Source organism: Pan troglodytes, chromosome 10 (assembly GCF_028858775.2).
Source record: "Pan troglodytes isolate AG18354 chromosome 10, NHGRI_mPanTro3-v2.0_pri, whole genome shotgun sequence".
In the NCBI taxonomy this organism is placed as follows: Eukaryota; Metazoa; Chordata; class Mammalia; order Primates; family Hominidae; genus Pan; species Pan troglodytes.
The window spans coordinates 50,621,355-50,641,892 of NC_072408.2; the positions used below are offsets into that span (position 1 = coordinate 50,621,355).

At 42.1% G+C, this 20,538-nt stretch overlaps 1 protein-coding gene and 1 long non-coding RNA gene across 12 annotated transcripts in view; one reads left to right on the forward strand and one right to left on the reverse strand.

Annotated features, from left to right (window-relative positions):
* ANO6 (anoctamin 6) overlaps positions 1-18,370 on the reverse strand; it is a 216,726-nt gene extending 198,356 nt beyond the window's left edge. For 3 of the 10 annotated variants that reach the window (XM_016923586.4, XM_063786747.1, XM_016923588.4), the window contains exon 1: positions 17,535-17,910. In XM_016923586.4, coding sequence (XP_016779075.1) covers positions 17,535-17,604 — 70 coding nt within the window. In that variant the 5' untranslated portion in view covers positions 17,605-17,910. Of the gene's footprint in view, positions 1-17,534 lie in introns of all 10 variants that reach the window. The other 7 variants (XM_509014.8, XM_063786748.1, XM_063786752.1 and 4 more) reach the window with 5 other exon arrangements.
* LOC134807570 (uncharacterized) overlaps positions 17,884-20,538 on the forward strand; it is a 92,829-nt gene continuing 90,174 nt past the window's right edge. For both annotated transcript variants that reach the window (XR_010148327.1, XR_010148326.1), the window contains exon 1: positions 17,884-17,985. This is a non-coding gene — a long non-coding RNA (uncharacterized LOC134807570). The remainder of the gene's footprint in view (positions 17,986-20,538) is intronic.

Sequence of the window (20,538 nt, forward strand, 5' to 3'; positions counted from 1 at the left end):
CTTATAGTTCCAATACACTAGATTACTACTGATATCTATAACACAGATGAATCCCCAGAAAGATTGTGCTAAGTGAAGCCAGGCACAAAAAACTACATTTTACATGATTTCTTTAGAACGAAGCTCAAGAATGGGCAAAATCAATTTATGGAGGAAGTCTTTAATTAAGTGCTTGCAGGGACCATGTGGAGCGAGGTTGACATGAAAGGGGTACAAGGGTGCTGGAAATGTCCTCCATCTCTTGTTTTGGGTGGTGGCTATACAACTGTCATAACTTAAACAGTTAACAGTACATTTTACTATATGTAAAATATGCTTTTACAATGTTAACCAAAAATATCACTGGACTAAATAAGCAGTACTAGGAATAGAGGGTTCAGACAAGAGCATAGGCAAAAGATAATGTTAGTATTTCTTATACTTGATCTCAATGGCATTTACAAAGACAATATTCCCAATTTGAAAGGAATTAGAGGTATTAGATATAACAATAATACAGATATATTACCTGCTAGTTTCAATCACATATGAAAGATCCTTACACAGAAAAATAAGTCACAGGACTGTTTAACAGCAAATGATAACAGAATTTGCAACCCTTTATTTTTTGCCCTATGAACTGAAAACAAAGCAAGCTTTAATTTGCATCTTCCATATCACTCTATTACTAGGGTGCTTTGGCTATTCACAGGGGAGGAAATCCCCAGTGTGATTCTCTAATATTAGGATTTTTCATGGGCAACAAATATTGAGAGAAGCATATCAGAGTCATCAGTAGGTATTTTCCACCCTCACAGATTGTGATTCATGCCCTACGTGTTTGGTTGTGACTCCCAGCCGAAGTCAGGTTAAACTCTTCCTCCAGACAGGAATGAGTCACATCCCTCAGCCAGTAGAGTAGAAGTCTGGAGAGCCATTTCTGGCTGAGAATCCAGAGGCCCGTTAGGCTTCTAGCTCCCTGCCTCTCCCTTCCTCAAGAGGAAAAGATGGAGTGCAGGGAACAGATGTACCTGCTCCCTCTCTTTCTTCCTCCTTTGGAAACTTCTGGAAGCTATACAGAATTGCTGCGGTCCAAGCTCTCCATGGCCTCTCCTTTAGCACAAGAAAGGAAGATAATTATGCTAAACTGAAATGCCAAGAAAGAATGAAGAGAACTGGGGTGACTGACCGAGTTTTGTTGCCTTCCAACCCAGGACTATTATTTCAGCAAGGAACAAAGGGGCACTGGAACCACTAGCAATAGTACTACTTTGCAAGGTGCATTAACAGCTGTAGAAATCATTATAAACAAAACCTCTGCATGGTGAATTCCCTGAGTACGACTGGACTTGTGAGCTTGAAAGCATTTGTGGTGTTTTACACAGTAATCTAATGTACATCTTGAGCCTTCTCATAGACCTGTTTTGTAAAGAGTTGATAATCTAAGGCCATGTTATTTTTAGAATTATAAAAATAACAGGTGCACTTGTCAGCCATCTCCCAGTGAGAGCCCATCCCCTTGAACTAGTTTTGGATATGCCCAAGTTCTGTTCTCAGCTATCCTGGTTCAGTCTCTTTTTTCACGATCTTTAAATATAATCTGCTGTTATTCTGTTGGTATGTTTGTCTTCCCTGCTAGGCTGCCTACTTTGAGAACAGGGGCCACTTCAGTCTTCTTTGTTGCTCAATTTCTAGTACCTAGCACAACACCTGACATACAGAAGGTGCTGAACAGATATCAGGTAAATGAATGCATTTCTGTGTACATTTTTAGTTTTTATTTTATCACTTATTAGAATATAAGCTCTATTGAAGATGGGATCCTATCTGCTTCCTTATCTCTACACCTTAAATATACCGCACATATTTACTGAATAAAGATTGTGAGGCAAGATAAATCCAGTGCTCTAAGCTAAATGAAATCTCTATGCACATGACTTTTTCAAAAAGTAGTGGGCTTGATTTATGAAGATGACTCATTGCTAGCAAATTCCAGTCAGCTTTCAGATGATTTTTTTCTTTGCCAAATAATCTAGTAAAGATGGTGACTGAACTCTTCAAAATAAGTATTTTGAAGTATAAAACAGGCCACTAGCCACAGTAAAGGCAACTGTAACTCTCAGGAAAACCATGATTACCCATGGCTCAAAAGCCTTTTGCTGTGTTTGCTTACCCTTGGAGCAGATAAAAGGCCTGTTTGGAAATGTTCATGTCTCCTCTATGATTTGTAGGCTGTGATATGCCCGTTATAGAAGCATGTACCCAGTGGGCACTAAGTAGTATTTAAATTTAAATGGAGGCAGAAAATATGAGATGGTCTGGCAATCTTCCAAATAGAGTACAGCCTGAAATCCAGTGGACAACGAGAACTGCAATTCTAAATGCAGTAAGAGAAAGATGGAATTTTGGCTTTCATAGAAAAAGTAACTCCTATGAAAGGCTTAAATATAAAGTGAATAACATTAAACTCTACTTCATTTGGGGATAAAAACAGCCTTCTTCCTTTCATTTTGCTCTCACCTACCCAAATGAAATGGAATGTCTAAACTTTTCTTAGGTCTGATAATGCTGAAGAGGGCCTGCCAGTGTTTAAGTTCTAACATTTGGTTATAGGTTGAGTCACTCCCAACTTTCAAGCATACAAAATGACAAGCATTAATTCACGTACCTATTTTGCAAATTAGATAGAGAGTATTTCATTTTTTATATCAGTAAATTTGAAATGACTCAAACTACCAGGGTAATAACTTGTGTGTTCATTTTGCCTGGTATTATTATTAATCTCTTTTAACAAGTTATATTTGATATCAAACTTTAGCAATACTCAAGGAATAAAAATTCTAGTTTTGTAGGAAAATTAAACATTTTAGAATTTTTCCTTCTTTTTTGAGACAGAATCTTGTTTTGTGGCCCAGGCTGGAGCGCAGTGGTGTGATATTGGTTCACTGCAGTCTCCGCCTCCTGGGCTCAAGCAGTCCTCCCACCTCAACCTCCCGAGTAGCTGGGACTACAGGCATGCACCACCACTCTTGGCTAATTTTTATATTTTTGTAGAGACAAGGTTTCGTCATGTTGCCCAGGCTGGTCTTGAACTCCTGGAGAACTACAGGTATAAGCTGCTGCACCCAGCCTAAAATTTTTCCTTTAAAAATAACCATTGAAATAAGTAAAAACTACAAATATTCCTTTATTAAAAATTCACACGATCAATATCAAGAACACTACGTTTTAGACCTTAATACAAGACACTTTAAAATCTTAAATTTGCTAAATTAAGAAATGCTCTTATTCCATAGATATTTTCTTTAGTAGAAAGACTATCAAAATGTCATCTGATTCTATTATGAACCTTACCTTTCATACTAAAATTATATATTTAAAGTGATACAATTCTGTTGTGAAATGCACCTACTGGAAAATGCAATTTTATTTAAATGACCTCACTTATATTTCTCCGTTTAGTTGTTTTACAATGACTATGCAAGGAACCATCCCTTGTATATTTTATATATATTAATTATGTATTTTGTATATATAATTTATATTTTATATATGTTAAATATTTTATATATATTAATATTATAATAGTCCAAGTAGAGTATCATTACCCCTTCTGTATTATCCCTACATTTTTCTGATATGGAAACCAAGGCCCCAAAGTTATAAGAAGCTGCTCAAGACCAGGTCCTTTTCAGTCATATCACATAGCTCTTCAATAATCATTATCTTTTATTCATTTACCCATAGATTTAACAAAAACTTACTGATTGCCTACTATGCATCAGGCACTATGCTGCTCACTGAAGTGAAAGTTTTCCTCAAGATACTCCCAGTTTAATGGAAAAGACAAAAAGTGACAATGAGCTGTACAAGTGGAAGGAACAGCCTTGGGGGAAAGGCGAAATCTCTAATAAAAAACAAAAGAGGAAAGACTGGGTTAAGACTTAGGTAAAAGCAACTACCCACAATATTAATAATGTTACCTTATAATTATTGGAAGGCTTTCACTGTATCAGGCACCATCATCCTGCAAAGTGAGATTTTTAAATGGCATTCTTCATTTGATACAACCGTTTCATATGAAGTAGGTTCTAACATTCGTTCCATCTTACGGGTGGGGGGTGGGCGGGAAGTTGTGTTAATCATTCAGGGTCACATGGCTGATGAATGTCTAGGCCAGAATTTGAACTCACATCTGTCTAAAACCAAAGCTTAAGTAGTGGCAGGTCTCCATCTCTGTGCAGAGCCAGGCTAAGCTGTCTGATGAAAATAATGGGACAGAGGTAGAATTAAAAAAACTAAAATAAGGCTGGGCGCAGTGGCTCATGCCTGTAATCCCAGCACTTTGGGAGGCCAAGGCAGGCGGATCACAAGGTAAAGAGATCGAGACCATCCTGGCCAACATGGTGAAACCCCGTCTCTATTAAAAGTATAAAAATTAGCTGGGCGTGATGGCAGGCGCCTGTAGTCCCAGCTACTCGGGAGGCTGAGGCAGGAGACTCGCTTGAACCCAGGAGGTGGAGGTTGCAGTGAGCTGAGATCACGCCATTGCACTCCAGCCTGGGCGACAGAGTGAGACGCTGTCTCAAAAAAAAAAAAAAAAAAAAAAACTAAAAATAAAAAAAACTGAGGAGATAGACAGCCCAAGAATAAGAAAAGAGGCTGACATGGGAACATTAAAAGGATCACAGGCCAGCGTGGAGGCCCATTTCTTCCTCACCATAGCTCACCACAGTACATACAGCAGGGTGCCTGTCCACACCCTTGGCCAAATTAAGGTGAGGCTATCTATATCTGTAACAGATGGCAGAAATAATCTTTCACCACAGAGAAGAGTATCCTTTTCTTTTAATCTCCATAATAAGTACTTATAATCTAATTCAGGTTTTTAGCTTCTCATCCCGGACCCTGAGAAAAGATCACCTTCACCTCATCTGTAATACCCACACTTAGCTGGGGGCTTGGAAGGTGGATCTGCTCCAGTACATGGCCTAGTCTCTCCTTCTCCCCTCCAGACCCAAGTGGCTATAGATTACCACAGCATTACCATAGTTCTGAGACTGTGCAGGGATATCAGGGTGGATGAGAAGGTCCTGTCTCAGAGACCCAAGATAATCTCCAATTTTAGAAGATTCTTAGAGAAATGAGGGGCAGAAACTGATGCTGCCTGCATACACAACAGTTGAAAACTGGCAAGGTGGAACATGAGTGGGAAGGATGAAGAGGTCAAACAGGTTTTAAACATGAAGTCAAGATCCTTTCCCCCAGGTGCTACCTGACTGCCCTGCCTCCACCAAACACTGCCCTCCCACTAGCGAACAGTGAGCTCTGAAAGATTCCTCCGTATTTCCACGTCTCCAGTCCTAAGAACAGAATCAAGTAGAACTCTAACCATGAGATTCTCACTATTAATCTTTCCTCCTCTGTTCTCCTGTGATATTCTAAAGACTCGAACTGTAATAAAAGCTATAACTTCTTAAATGTTTCCTTCCGCACTTTTTGTGCATACAACTATACAATGACACAAAGGAGCATGCATACTTTAATTAGAACTGCTTGGGCAGGTGCAGTGGCTCACACCTGTAATCTCAGCACTTTGAGAGGCTGAGGCGGGAGGACTGCTTGAGCCCAAGAGTTTGGGACCAGCTGGGCAACATAGTGAGACCAATCTCTAACAAAAAAAAAAGGAGGGCCTGGTGCATACCTGTGGTCCCAGATACTCAGGAGGTTGAGGTAAGAGGATCAATTGAGTCTGGGAGTCAATGCTACAGTGAGCCATGATTGCACTACTCCACTACTGCACTTCAGCCCTGGCAACAGAAAGAGACCCTGTCAAAAAACAAAAAACAACAACAACAAAAAACCTAGGAGAATAGGATAGGCCACAGGGACCACTGATGGAACTATAATCCCTACATTCATGAGCCATTTATTGGGAGCCACTGTGTGTCAGCCCCTAGGATCTTTTGCTAAGATTTCCCTGAAAGAGATTCCCCCTGAAATAGTTTCTTGGCATCAAGAGAATATTGTCAGTCTGCCCAAAGATCTGCAAGATAGGAAAAAACACACACAATAATTATCGCTTTGCTCTTTGCAGAAACCACATGCAATTCTTCAACCACCTTTATCTTTAAATGCATGTGTCTGCAGCACAGCCACTGTCATTACCCTTAATCTGACACTTACACTTGTTGAGCAGTTCCTACAGGCATAATACCACTATTGAGCAGTTCCTATATGCATAACATGATAGAGAGCAACAAAAATGGACAGCAATGTTTGATGGGAAAAGACTTAGTGATCAGGAGTTAAAAGTAGCAGTTTCCATGACAGTTTTATCTAAAAAAAAAAAAAAAAAAAAGAAAAAGAATTTATTATGAGGGTGATAATGTAACCGCCCTCATAAGTGTCCAAGTGAAAAGGGCCCCTTGTCCAGTACTGTGCATACCACCTCGCATCCTCCCAGCAACCACACAGGACTGAAGAAACAGGCTCAGAGAGGCTGAGAAGCTTGTGTCATTCAATCAATTCTAGGGGACATGGCACAAGGTGCTAGGTGACCATAAACTGAGGTCATCTGACCGTAAGACTTTCCTCTTCACTCCTTAACACTCTATATCAACAGCAGCCAATTACCTATATAAGTTCATCTTTCCTCCTTTTACTTTTCTTTCTTCTTAAGCAGCATCTAAGATCAGTAAACGGTTTCTTTACTATGGGTATCACTTTGGGAGGCCAAGGCGGGTGGATCACTTGAGATCAGGAGCTCAAGACCAGCCTGGCCAACATGGTGAAACCTTGTCTCTACTAAAAATACAAAAAATTAGCCAGGCATGGTGGCGTGCACCTGTAATCCCAGTTACTCGGGAGCCTGAGGCAGAAGAATAGCTTGAACCCAGGAGGCAGAGGTTTCAGTGAGCCAAGATCGTGCCACTGCACTCCAGCCTGGGCAACAGAGCAAGACTCCATCTTCCAAAAAAAAAAAAAGAAAATGATAATTTTTGTTAATTTTTTTAAATAAAGAATATCTTATGTTTTATGCAATTTAGGCATTCACGGCTTGTTTAATAGGAAGAAACAATGTGATTGTTTCAAATCATAATATAAATTATAATAAAAATTTTTAAATAATGTTAAGGATCTTATTGAGTTTCATATGCAGAGAAAATGTATTATCTTTCTTTAGAATTTAGTGGGAAATATATTTTTCTTAAAAATTTAGTACAAATCAGAAAAAAAGCATGTATAAGACTGTGTCTATGTGACACCACAAGAAAACTTTAGCCATCATTTTGTTTGTGCAAAGCCAAAGATTATTTTTCAAACATCTAGATAGAATGTCTACAGAAATCACAAAAAATTCAATTATATAAACAAAATCTTAGTTTAGATAAAACAAGCTTTATAAATAAGCCTGTAATTTGCATAATTGTACTCTGTAAAAGAACATCTATTTGCATGGCTTTGACCTAAGGCTAAAGTTCTGCCAAAGTTATAATAAATATTAGAAAAGAGAACTTTAAGTGCCAATGTCCCCTTTTTTTTTTTTCAATTTCAAGTATTTGTACTTTAAAATAGTGTGGGAAATAGTAGAATTCCAATGTACTATTATGAAAGCATTAGATATAAAAGCAACATTTGGACTTCACAAAAGAATACATTTTCTTTCACTTGTATTTCTGGCTGATGAATAACTTACTGCAGCAAGATCTTTCAATTAGTATTCAAACATGTAACCAGGGCAATAATAATTACCATGGCAGAGAAAGTTGCCTATTAACCCTTCAACTTGTCTTCTATGCAAGCGTTCCATCTGATGTGTTTTGGCTGAACAGTATTTGAATTGCTCTTTGGTCCATGTCCAAAATATTCTATTGTTGACATACTCATCTACCAGTATTCTTCAAACTGCTTTTTGGGATGGATGCTAATTAATTTTAGTTGCAATGACCAAAATACAAAACTAAAGAAAAAAAAATAATGTCATAAGACAATCATTTGGCTGAATAAAATTCCTTCAATCTGTATCTTTACATATGATTTACCAATCAGTTGAGTAGTACATTTCGTTGGCTAAAGGTAATTGGAAATATTTTCTGTTCTAAAACTGACTACTCTTGCACAGACCCAGCCCTGAATTCATTATAATCAGGCAGCTTAAATCATATGGCATGCAAAGCTTCCATTAAAATCTAAAAATGTCTCACGCCTGTAATCCCAGCACTTTGGAAGGCCGAGGCGGGCAGATCACGAAGTCAGGAGATCAAGACCAACCTGGCTAACAGGGTGAAATCCCGTCTCTACTAAAAATACAAAAAAATTAGCCGGGCATGGTGGTGGGCGCCTGTAGTCCCAGCTACTCGGGAGGCCGTGGCAGGAGAATGGCGTGAACCTGGGAGGTGGAGCTTGCAGTGAGCCCAGATCATGCCACTGCACTCCAGCCTAGGCAAAAGAGTAAGACTCCATCTCAAAAAAAAAAAATCTAAAAATGTCCCAAAACATATGTTTTGTTGAACATCTACTATGTGAAAAACATTACGATATTCAGGCTGTGAGATACAAAGATGAATAAGAAATCTCCCCGCTTCAAGACGAGTGTTTTTGGTTAAGATGTACAGCTAAAATACAAAATACACACCAAGTAAAGTGTAACAGAAGAAAACCTAAAGGATTAGAGTGAAAACTTATTAAAATACAATCATTTTAATCATCTGCTACAGATATCACTAAGAGATCAATATCATCCTTTAATTTAAAGCCAAATCGTGAGTTGTTGTTTTTTTTTTTTTTTTTTGAGACAGGGTCTCTGTTGCCCAGGCTGGAGTGCAGTGGCACAATGACAGCTCACTGCAGCCTTGGCTTCCTGGGTTCAATTGAATCTTCCACACCTCAGCCTCCAAAGCAGCTGGCACCACAGGCATGTGCCATGCCCAACTGATTTTTGCAGTTTTTGTATAGATTGGGTCTTGGTATGTTTCCCAGGCTGGTTTCAAACTCTTTCGCTCAAGCAATATTCCCACCTTGGCCTCCCAAAGTGCTGAGATAATAGGCATGACCCATCATGTCCGGCCCTTTATTTCCGGTATTCTTAATCCTTTATAATCTCCCTTCAAGAATATCAGAATTAAAATCCCATATAACTGATGGAAATTTTCATAGGAGCATTTGGTCTAAATTTCTAGGTTTCCAAAAGAAAAAATAATAAATGTAGAGCAATCGACATATGTGACTGCTGCAACCCCTTGAGAAAAGACGAGTGTGTATACAGCTAAAATACAAATTAAGTAAGAGTAACTCTTATTCTTTTAGAGCTGTGTTTGTCTCAGAACCAAATAAAGTATTTTAAGAGGATACTGGAGGACCTTTTGGAAAGCTATTATTTGACTTGAAAGAATGTGCAAGATAAATCATGTCTGTGGACTTGAAACTGAAAATAACAAAAGGTTTATAAAAAGAAGCAAGACTATTCTAAAAGAGAGTTTGAGGATAGTTTGCTTTGTTTTTAGCTGTCATCTCCTTGGTAGAGAGTGTGCATACAGACACACACACACATATGTATATATAATGTATACATATTTATACATGTGTATATATTTATGATATGTACACAACATGGTCCCCTTGCTATCGTGAATAAGGCCAGGGTGTATCAAGATTTAATTTTTGAGAAATCATCATGCCTTTAGAAACACTCAGGACGCTCTGCTGTCCTAGCCCCATGCCCTCACCTGTCTTTTCATCCCAACAGGGCTGGCTCAGGTGCTGCCCCAATAGAGCTGTCCTGGATTCCCCTAGGCAAGGTCACATGCTTTCTCCTTGGTATCACCACTGAACCTGGTACAGATCTTGATTACAGTATTAATCACAAGTTACTGAAATTATCCGTTTCCTTTCTAGATAGTGAGGTACTAGAGAACAGTGAACCTGGAACCTAGCAGAGTGCCTGGTAAAATACATACACTCAGCATTTTTAGAACAGATAACTGGGGGTATCTCAAAGTGCCACAGAAGAAGAAAATTCTACTAGGGCCATAAAACCACTAGGCATTATGTTAATCAAGTTATCTTAGAAGAATAAATCATCCATTCCTTCCACAATTACTTGCTTGGCTCCTACCAAGGTGCCATGAGGGACACAGCTTAAAACACAAAACACACAAGGTACCAGTCTTCAGGGAGCTTACATTTTAGAGGAGAATGAGGAAAAGAGACAACTCTTAAAAATTATAGCAATGGAATATGTACAATATTTAAGATATTTTGCATGATCTCTAGAAGACTTAAATAACCTAGGCTAGTCACCAAGAAATGTACACTCTGGTTATGGGAATGATAAACGCAAAGATAATGAATAACAAAGACAAAATACGGGATGAATGCTAACTGCATAGAACAAAAAAATAAGTGAGAATTCATTGTGAGCACTTTGGGCTAAGAGGATCATTAACAACTTTCTGGGTTTGTGACAGACTTGGGAGGGGAGGGAGACTGTGAGCAGAAAAACACTAAGTGTTTTTTCTATTCTCTTATTCAACAATCAACACAGAAGACTTCAGTGACCAAATGTGCAAGGATTTCTCCCCAGCAACAAGCAAGCAATCAATTCTGCAGTGGATACCAGCTGGGTATCCTCCAAGTGAATTCTGACACTATTTACCTGGAGATGGTGTCAGATCCCACAGTTAAGGGTTCAGTCCCACAAAATTGCCCCCCACTACTTCTGATGCCAATCACAAGCCCCGGCTCATTTTACCTATGCTTCTGATGAACTGTTTATAAATTGGGGTTCCCACGACACCCTCCTTGGGTTCCATTAATTTGCTGTAGTGGCTTGGGGAACTCAGGGAAACACTTCCCGTTTACCAGTTTATTATAAAAGATAAAGATGAAGAGATGCATAGAGTGAGGTATGCGGGAAAAGGCACTGAGTTTTCACGCCCTCCCAGGGCAAGCTACCTTCAGGTACCTCCACTGTTCAGCTATCCAGAAACTCCCTGAACCAGTCCTCTTGGACCTTTATGGAGACTTCATTGGATAGTCATGATTGAACCATGTTGAAAAGTGATTGGACAAAAAGCATACGATTTAATACTAATAGACTGAATGGGGAAACCCAGCAAGGCCTGTCTGATCAGATTTTTCTGGCATCTCTGTGCAGCATTCCTTCCTCCAGGGTATGGGGCAGGATCCCTTCTGAAATGGGGGTCTTATGGCCTACATTCAGACAAGGTAGATGGGAGAATTTCTTTATGGGCAGTTCTCACACAGAAAGATGGGGAAAGATTATAGTTTTAGTTTCTAAAATTGGAGAGACAAAGGTAAAAATAGGGCAGGTCAAAGATGGAGATTGTTTTCTGAGGCCTGCTTCTGCTTCTGAGGCCTAAAGCACCCCAACATTATAGCAAGAGTTATGGTAGTTATAAGCCAGGAACCATGGACAAAAACATATGTGTCATAATATCACAGGGAACCACTGAGAAAAAGAGGAGGTGAGGCTGAAATTACTATGAAGGGGAATGGTCTGGCCAGGCATGGTGGCTCACGCCTGCTCAGCACTTTGGGAGGCCGAGGCAGGCGGATCACCTGAGATCAGGAGTTCGAAACCAGCCTAGCCAACATGGCAAAACCCCATTTCTACTAAAAATACAAAAATTAGCCGGGCACAGTGGTGGGTGCCGGTAATCCCAGCTACTTAGGAGGCTGAGGCAGGAGAATAACTTGAACCCGGGAGGCGGAGGTTGCAGTGAGCTGAGATTGAGCCACTGCACTCCAGCCTGGGCAACAGAGCTGGAGTGGGGGGGCCGGGCGTGGTGGCTCATGCCTGTAATTCCAGCACTTTGGGAGGCTGAGACAGGCGGATCACGAGGTCAGGAGATGAGACCATCCTGGTTAACACGGTGAAACCCCGCCTCTATTAAAAATACAAAAAAAATAGCTGGGTGTGGTGGTGGGGGCCTGTAGTCCCAGCTACTTGGGAGGCTGAGGTGGGAGAATGGAGTGAATCCAGGAGGCGGAGCTTGCCGTGAGCTGAGATCGCGCCACTGCACTCCAGCCTGGGCAACAGAGCAAGACAACGTCTCCAAAAAAAAAAAAAAAAAAAAAGGAGTGGGGGAGGGGGAATGGTCTGAGCCAATGGTCAGAGGGGAAAATTAAAAGACTAGTTGGAACAGAAAATTCTCTCCTCCTGCCACCATCATCCTGGGCTCCTCTCTGCTTGCTGGAAACAATCAGCAGCTGAGAACCCACAGATGGCGCCTCTTTCATAAAGCTGTCAGACCCATTCTTCTCTATTCCATGACCACTGCAGGCATTTCTGACCCCAACTACTGGAAAGGCTTAGCTCTACTGTCTCCTTTCCCAACCCATTTTAGAACGTGCTACCATGGAGATCTTTCCAAAAGCAAATCCAATCCTATCACTCTTTTCATTAACATCCTTCAGGAGCTCCAAATCACATACAGAGTAAAACCCAAAATCCTTAAAGTGTATGGAGGATCCTTCACGGCATAGCCTCTCCCTGCCTTCCCTAGCAGGCAACTATTTGGAACTCCAGACTCTCCTCCGGCCATCTACATTTGCCTAGTCTTTCAGCATCTGACCCAAAAATCTCTTCTGTGAAGCTCTCTCCCAGTCTCTCCCTTCAGTTTTGTATGTACCTTTTATTGCAAATCTCTGTCTGATGATGCAGAGAAAACCAAACTCAGGTTCTCCTTCTGTACTCTCAATACAATCAACACAGAATACGTTTATCACCAGATGTGGGAAGAGTTCTTCCCACATGACAAGCAAGTAGTTGTTCAGCAATGAACGCCAGCTGGGCGTCCTCTAAATCAACTCAATTCGGATACTATCCACCTGCAGTAAGCCTCAGAGCTCAGATTGAGGGCTCAGTCCTACAAGGCTGCCCCCCTCACTTCCGACACCAATCACAGGCCCCAGGTTGTTTTGCCTGGGTTTCTGACCCACCGGCTACAAATTGAGGTTCTTGCAACACCCTCTTTGGGTTCCATTAATTTGCCAGGGCAGCGCACAGAATTTTTGGGTTCTTATGGAGGCTTTATTACATAGGCATGATTGATTAAATCATTAGCCACTGGTGATCAACTTAACCTTCAGCCTGGCTCTTACCCCTCTTCAGTTTGGTAGATGGGGCTGGAAGTCCAAACCTTTAATCCTGCCTTGGTCTTTCCAGTGACCAGCCCCCATCAGGAAGCTACCTAGGGGCCGCCAGCCATCTGTCAACTTATTAGCATACAAAAAGACACTTACCACTTTGAAAATTCCAAAAGTTTTAGGAGTTGCATGCCAAGAAACTGGAAGAATGCCTTATATATTTCACAATATCACAGTCCGGTTCTAAGGAACTTTTCTCCTGGAAGACACAGGTATGTCTTACTCATTTTCAGTCTCCCAACACCTGACCCAGCACCTAATCCTGAAACTAGCACAGAAGGATTGCTCAATCAATGTTTATGAAGGAAGACTGGGGCTAGTATCAGATTTACAGGTGATTAAACCTGAAGTAGGTAATAAGGAAAGAGAGGTGGGTGTGGGAAGATAAGTCTATGTAAAAATGTGACAGTTGAAAAGGGAGCCAATAGCTGGATCATTATCTCTCAAAGGTAATGGACCATGTCCTCTGTCTACCCCTCAATGACATGACCATTAGTGATGGGGATCAGACAGTAAACTACCATAAACAGACTAGGACCTCAAAGCAACCAACCAACCATCCACAAACAAAACCTCATTATCTGAACAGTCTGAATAGTTCCTGATAGTCTTTTTTGGAACCACTTTTCCTCCTTCAGCAAAGCTTGACCACAGAGAACAGAATTGAAGAAACAAAATAAAGCAGCATACTAATCTGATTTCTGCATTCTGGCTATAAAAGCTGTTCCTATAGCATTCTACATGAACAAGAAGAGATGCTGAATTTAATCCGCTGATGAGGGGGCGAAAAGCAGCCAAGGACACTCTTTTGCACACTTGGCAGGGTAGCACACAACCTAACTCTCAGGGGCTTGCAACAATATGTGATCTCCACCAGCACAACAGGGGCTTCAAACCACACATTTCCCACCACTACTGCCTGGATGTGGCTTCAGTGGTTGGTTGTTGGCACTGCTTTAGAAATAAGTGGCCTATTGCAAAAATGCTCTAATGCCAACAGGTTGCCACACAAGCACGCCTTTGGAAATAATTTCTGCTGGCTGTAACTTAAACAAACAAGGAAAAGACATCCATAGTGAGATATACTATCCTTGATTCTCCAGATCAGTTCATTCTAAACTAGGAGGCAACACCGACATAAAGTACTGAACAGCCAGGCATGGTGGCTCACACCTGTAATCCCAGCACTTTGGGAGGCTGAGGTAGGATAATCACTTAAGCTCAGGAGTTTGAAACCAGTCTGGGCAACGGTGAGACCTTGTCTCTACCAAAAAAAAAAAAAAAAAAAAAAAAATTGGCCAGGCATGGTGTCACAAGGCCTGTGGTCCCAGCTACTCGAGAGGCTAAGGTTGGAGAATTGCTTGAGCCTGGGAAGTCAAGGCTGCAGTGAGCTGTGACTGCGCCACTGCACTCCAGCCTGACAGAGGGAGACCCTGTCTCTAAATGAATAAATAAAAGTACAATAAAAATACAGTGTTTCAAAAGTAAGCAGGAACCCACTGTTTAAAAGGCTCTAAATTCCAGCTACTAGAGGGCACATTTCCATATACATACATAAAGCATCTCTATGATATAATCAGGGACCCCATCCAGTTAGAAAGTTTTTTTTTTGGAGGGGGGGAGGTCTCTTGCAAATTAGGCCATTATAATGCCCAATGGTATACCCAGGAACTCGTGTCAAAATAATTCTAAGGCTGGGTACAGTGGCTCATGCCTGTAATCCCAGAGCTTTGGGAAGCAAAGGCAGCAGAATGGCTAGAGGCCAGGAGTTCAAGACTGCAGTGAACTATGATCTTGCCACTACACTCTAGCCTAGGTGACAGAGCAAGACCCTGTCTCTAAAAATAATTCTCCCAGTCTGAATTATAAAGGTAATATTAATAGAGGGATTTCACAGAAATCTTCCGTACCCAAGTGGGTTTCAAACTATTATACAACTACTGACAGTGACAATCAAGTACTAGGAGAAATATTAGTTAATAGCGTAAATACAGACGTGCATTGCAAAATTAAAGGCAGAGGTTAAAATTATCTTCATTTCACCAGTCTCCTCTCCCACAGTTGGAAATAATAATTATTTTGTAAAAGGCTTTGGACCACTATCAGCCTACTCCTGGTAATCTTTAAAAAGGCTTATTCTTTTGTAAAGGCATAAACTTAACATTGGCATAGTTAAGTATTTTCTGATATAAAATCACTACAACCCACATTAAATTTGTACTTCCAAAAAAACAACCAACTAGGTGGATATGGTGGTGCCTAAAGTCCCAGCTACTTGGGAGGCTTAAGTGGGAGGATCGCTTGAGCCCCGTAGGTCGAGGCTGTAATAAGCCATTCACATCACTGCACTCTAGCCTAAATGACAGAGCGAGACCCTATCTCAAAAAAAAAAAAAAAAGAGAAAGGAACAGAAATCACATTCATAGATACTGGGTGTTAGAACATCAGCATATCTTTTCATTCACTGAGAAGAAAAAAATATTGCCAAGACCTGTTTAAATGGTACCTGCTGCTTGACATAAAATACGTTGAGATGACCCCTACAGTAGAGACCCCAGGGCCCCACAGGAATAGTGGGAAATGCCCTACTAATATTAACACTAAAGTATTAGTATTAGTAGTTTCTAGAGGGTGGGGAGGAGTAGAGATATTTAACTTTTTCTTAAGTCTATCTACACTGTTTGACTGGACAAAACTAGCATGAATGACATGTCATTAAAAATAAATGCCACACGCTTAAGATGAATTTATACGATGCCTCAATAGGTAAACACAGACTAGACCAAATTACTTTCTAAACTGAGATCTACTGCTGGCACAGTAAAACAAAGCTCAGAGCCTCTTGCTTACTTCAGTTCCCATGTGAGCTTCTGCCCTTATTTACTTACAATACTCATTATAAACAGTGCAGCTCACCATAAAAGACAATAATACTTTCCTGGGAAACAGACTGTGCCAATTTTATTGTAACTTTTTAAATTTCACTCCTATATTTTTATGTAATCATCAGGTACTACTTAATCTTGCTAAACAGTAGTAACAGCCAGAGTGACCCAGTGGTAAGAGCATCAATCTTCACTGGTTTTACAAGTCAGAAAACCTGGGTTTGAAAGTGTGAGAAGCTGGGCAGACCAACCTGTGCGCTTCAGTTTTCTCTCCTATAAAAACTACTACTATTTGCTCTCTCCTTAAAGATGAATAACTAGTAAATTGTTCTTAAATGAATGAATGAAATGTGAAACTAAATCATGGAGTGTAATCTCCTCTATTCGATTTGTCCCTGGACAACCAAGAAGTTACCAAATTTTTTTGATCGAAATATTCCGTGCCCAAAATGTAACAGAAATAAAAACCACACCCAATTCCTAAAATTAAGTTACTTTTAAAGTTATTAGATAACAACAGGGCTTTAGAACATCAGCAGGATGTTCTGCTTTAAAATTGATTTGGCATCCAGGAGACTAAGCCGAGTCGCCACAACAGACTGGCTTGGTAATTTAATTAGAGTCTTCTGGAGGGACACATTATATCATCATCCCCCGACAGTGTTCTCTTTAGGGACCTGATTTTCTCTCTAGTCCTCTCATTCCTTTCCCCTTCCTCACCTCCTCTCATCCCTTTTGTTTGCCCTTTTTTTCATTTTTGCTCTTAAAACAGCTCTCCCTCGGTTCGTCTTGTCACTTCCATGCATTTTTAACTCTAACTAGAAATGGGTCACCCCAGGTTTGCTCCCCAAGCCCCAGGGCCCCTCAGGACGAGTGAAAAAGGCCCTGCGGTCCACCCTGCCTGGGGGAACTCCTCCTCCGATCACAGCTCCGGTGGGCTCCGCAGATGGGAAAGGGTTTCCAGCGCGCGCCTAGCGGCCACAAATCACTTCCCGGGGCCGCCCCGCCAGGCCTCAAACCTCCCAGAGCCATCGGTCGGCTTTTACTTTAACGAGGATTCAGATGGGTCACACCCTGTCCTCCAAATGCGGGCCTGCTCCCCGGACCCCGCCCAGGGGGCTCGCCCCAGTGCCCAGGCTCCTCGGCAACCCTAGCACTGTGCGACTCGGGGAAGTGACCCCAAAGTTGCTTCTGAGTGGAGACTTCCGCACGCAGAGGCGTCCCCGCAGCTGCCAGGCTTTTCAGGGGCAGCATCCCCCGCCCGTCAGGAGCCTGTCCTCGGGGCCACCACGCGCCCCGCGCCTCCGCCCCGCCGGGGCCGCACCGGGGCCTCAGTCTGCAAGCAGCCGGGGACAGCGGGCTTCCTCCCCTGCCCGGAGCGGCCGAGCGTCTCGGCCAACCTCCCCCGCGGAGAGCACAGCGCCCCCGCGCAGTCCCCGAACTTCTTCCCGCGTCGGCTCGGGCTCTCGGGTGGGGACGCGGGGACCCCTCGCTCACCGATATCCCCATCGTCGTCGTCGTCCTCCTCCTCCATTTGTAGCAAAACATTCCTGCTCATCTTTTTCATGTCTCCCTCAGAAGGCGGCTCCGAACTTGGCGCGAAGTTGGGGGCTCCCGGGTTCCAGAACGGCGCGGCTCTCCCAGGGGCCGGATCGGGGACCGCGGGGCGTGTGTCGCTTGGGCTCAGGGGCCGCTGTGCCCAGCCAGCGCCGGGGAAAGCCGAGCCGAGGCACCCACCGACCGGAGCCCAGAGCCGGAGGACGCCTCTCGCCTGCCGAGCAGAGCCCGGAGACTGAGCATGCCCAGTGCGGCCGCCGCGGCTCGCTGCGGAATGATTGAACTTCCCGGTTTTACGAGGCGCGCAGAAGGAAGTCGGCAGGCGAGACTGCAGAGGGAGTAGTGCGATCCTGCGCGCGGGGGAACTAGCTGGAGGGCAAGGCGGGAACACGTGAGTGCGGGAGTGGACTGGGTTCCCTAAGCATTGATCCCAAGCAGGGCAGCTTTTCGTTCCAAGGTCGTCTGTGGACACACACTGTGGCTTGCTTTGTTTTAACGTCTGATACTGGAGAGGAGGGAAATGCTGCTGCAGCACAACTGCAGAACCCTGGAAGGCGAACTCGTTTGAATGGCTTTTAAAGGCGACGTGGAGCTAATAATGGGGGGATCTTAAATTACTCTAGCTCCGAAGTGGGAAAGTGGAATCTGTACGGGTAGGGTAAGATTACGGTGGAGTCGGGGTGGGAGGAGAGGCAAAACTCAGAGAATAAGCAAAAGAAGAAGGGGCGGGACGGACGGGAGTGGGGGTGGAGAGAATTTTCTAAATAAACGTGTGCACAAAGGCAGGAGGATTTCCGCATACATTGAGGTCGCGGAGAGTGGAGAAGCGCCCCCTACCCCGCCCGCGCGAGCACACAGGGAGTGGTCGGAAGATAATCGCTGAAGCGTCCAGCCTATTTGTACAATTGAAACTAGTCCTCTGTGTCAAAGAGGGAGAAGAAGCCGAAGACCACTAGAGTTAGATGTAAACTCTTCTAAAGCAATGTGGAAAGCTATAATAAGAGAAAAGAAAGTAGTGAAATAAGATTAAGGCAGAGAGTTTTTATTTTTATTTTTAATGCTTTCCTGGAAACCAAAGGGACCGATAGGACAAATACAAAGGGATTTAGTACTTTAAAGACCCTTGGAGTTGTTTGAACGGCAGGTTTTGGGGATCGCGTGTCTACGAAACTTTTTTCAAAAAAGCTGGTACATTCAGGTTGTTCAATTTTGACTTCTCAAAAGGGCTAGAAGGTATATTTGAAATCTTGGTTATATGTGTTATTGTCTACTCATTGAAATTGTTTATATTTTTTCCACTGAAGTGCTAGGGTTATCACAATAACACTAAATCTACTGTGCATGTTTTTTCTTCCACATACTTTTTTAAAGACGGTCTCGCTCTGTTGCCGAGGTGGGAGTTCAATAACTAGAACTACAAGCGGAGCACACCACCATGTGGGGCTTATTCTTAAATTTTTTGTAGAGATGGGTGTCTCACTATGTTGCCCAGGCTGGTTTCGAACTCCTGGCCTCCAGCAATCCTTGCACCTCAGTTTCCTAACATTTTTAATGTTCTCTCTGAAAGAAAGAAAACATTGGGACCAATCTTAAGTGGGAAAATAGCCATGAATATATACATGAAAAGACATGATGAAATTACTTTTAAGAAAATACCCGGGAAACACTATACTTGCTTCTTGAGGTACTTTTTTTGAATAAACAGAATTGTTTTTAGTATAAAGAGACAACAATACAGTACTCTGAAGATAGGAGAAAAAAATGATGGGAGAAGAAAGATGAGAAGAGATTGTTTCCTTTCACTGAACACTCTCCCCTGAGCTTGTGAAACTCACTAAAAGTAGAAACTTCAAAAGTGTTTTGGTTACATGATCAATTTTTACAATTTTCTTTTAACAAATTTTTGTGTAGTACTTTTTATGTGCTAGGAAAAGTTTTACATGTTTTATAAGCATCCAGTCATTCAACCCTCATAACAACCCTAGAAAGTGTTATCATTTTTCTTCAGGTGTGAGGCAACTTGAGCAACTTGTCCAAAATCACACAGGGAATAAATAGTGGAGCCAGGATTGAAACCTCAACAGCTTGTTTCAGAATCAGTGCTCATAGCCTCTTCATAAACCACCTCCAGAGACATGTCCCAATCCATTTTTTTTTTTTCAGATCACTTTTTCCCCCACCAATTCAAAATTCAAAGTCTCATCAACTCCCTGCCATAGTTCTTTCACCAAATGTTCTCTTTTTTTTTTTTTTTAAGACAGAGTCGCACTCTGTCACCCAGGCTGTAGTGCAGTGGCTAGATCTCGGCTCACTGCAAGCTCCACCTCCCAGGTTCACGCCATTCTCTGGCCTCAGCCTCCGGAGTAGCTGGGACTACAGGCGCCCACCACCACGCCCAGCTAATTTTTTGTATTTTTAGTAGGGACGGGGTTTCACCGTGTTAGCCAGGATGGTCTAGATCTCCCGACCTCGTGATCCGCCCGCCTCTGCCTCCCAAAGTGCTGGGATTACAGGCGTGAGCCACCGCGCCCGGCCTTGTTCTCATTTTTATGGACTAAGACTTCGGTCAAAGTTACTTTGTAGTTAAAAAATTATCGAAGTTGACTTTGCAACAAGTTTTAATTAGTCATTTAGAATTCTTCACAGATTTTTAAGAGTTTACATTTTTCTTCTTTGATAAATGTTGCAGCGAAACATTGTTGGCCTTATATGTAAAGGTAACTGTTGCTAGAAGGGAACTCTATTATTAGTAAATTCCATTCTTTCCTCTAATCCATTTTATTTCCTACCACTTCTCTTCTGCATTTTTTTTCAGTTGAGCAATCAATATATGCCTCAGAAATAGGATAATAGGCCTATGTAAGAGCCACACATTTAACCCTGAAGAATTATCATCCATACAATAATAATTTGTGAAATAAAATATTAATATATAGCCAGGTTA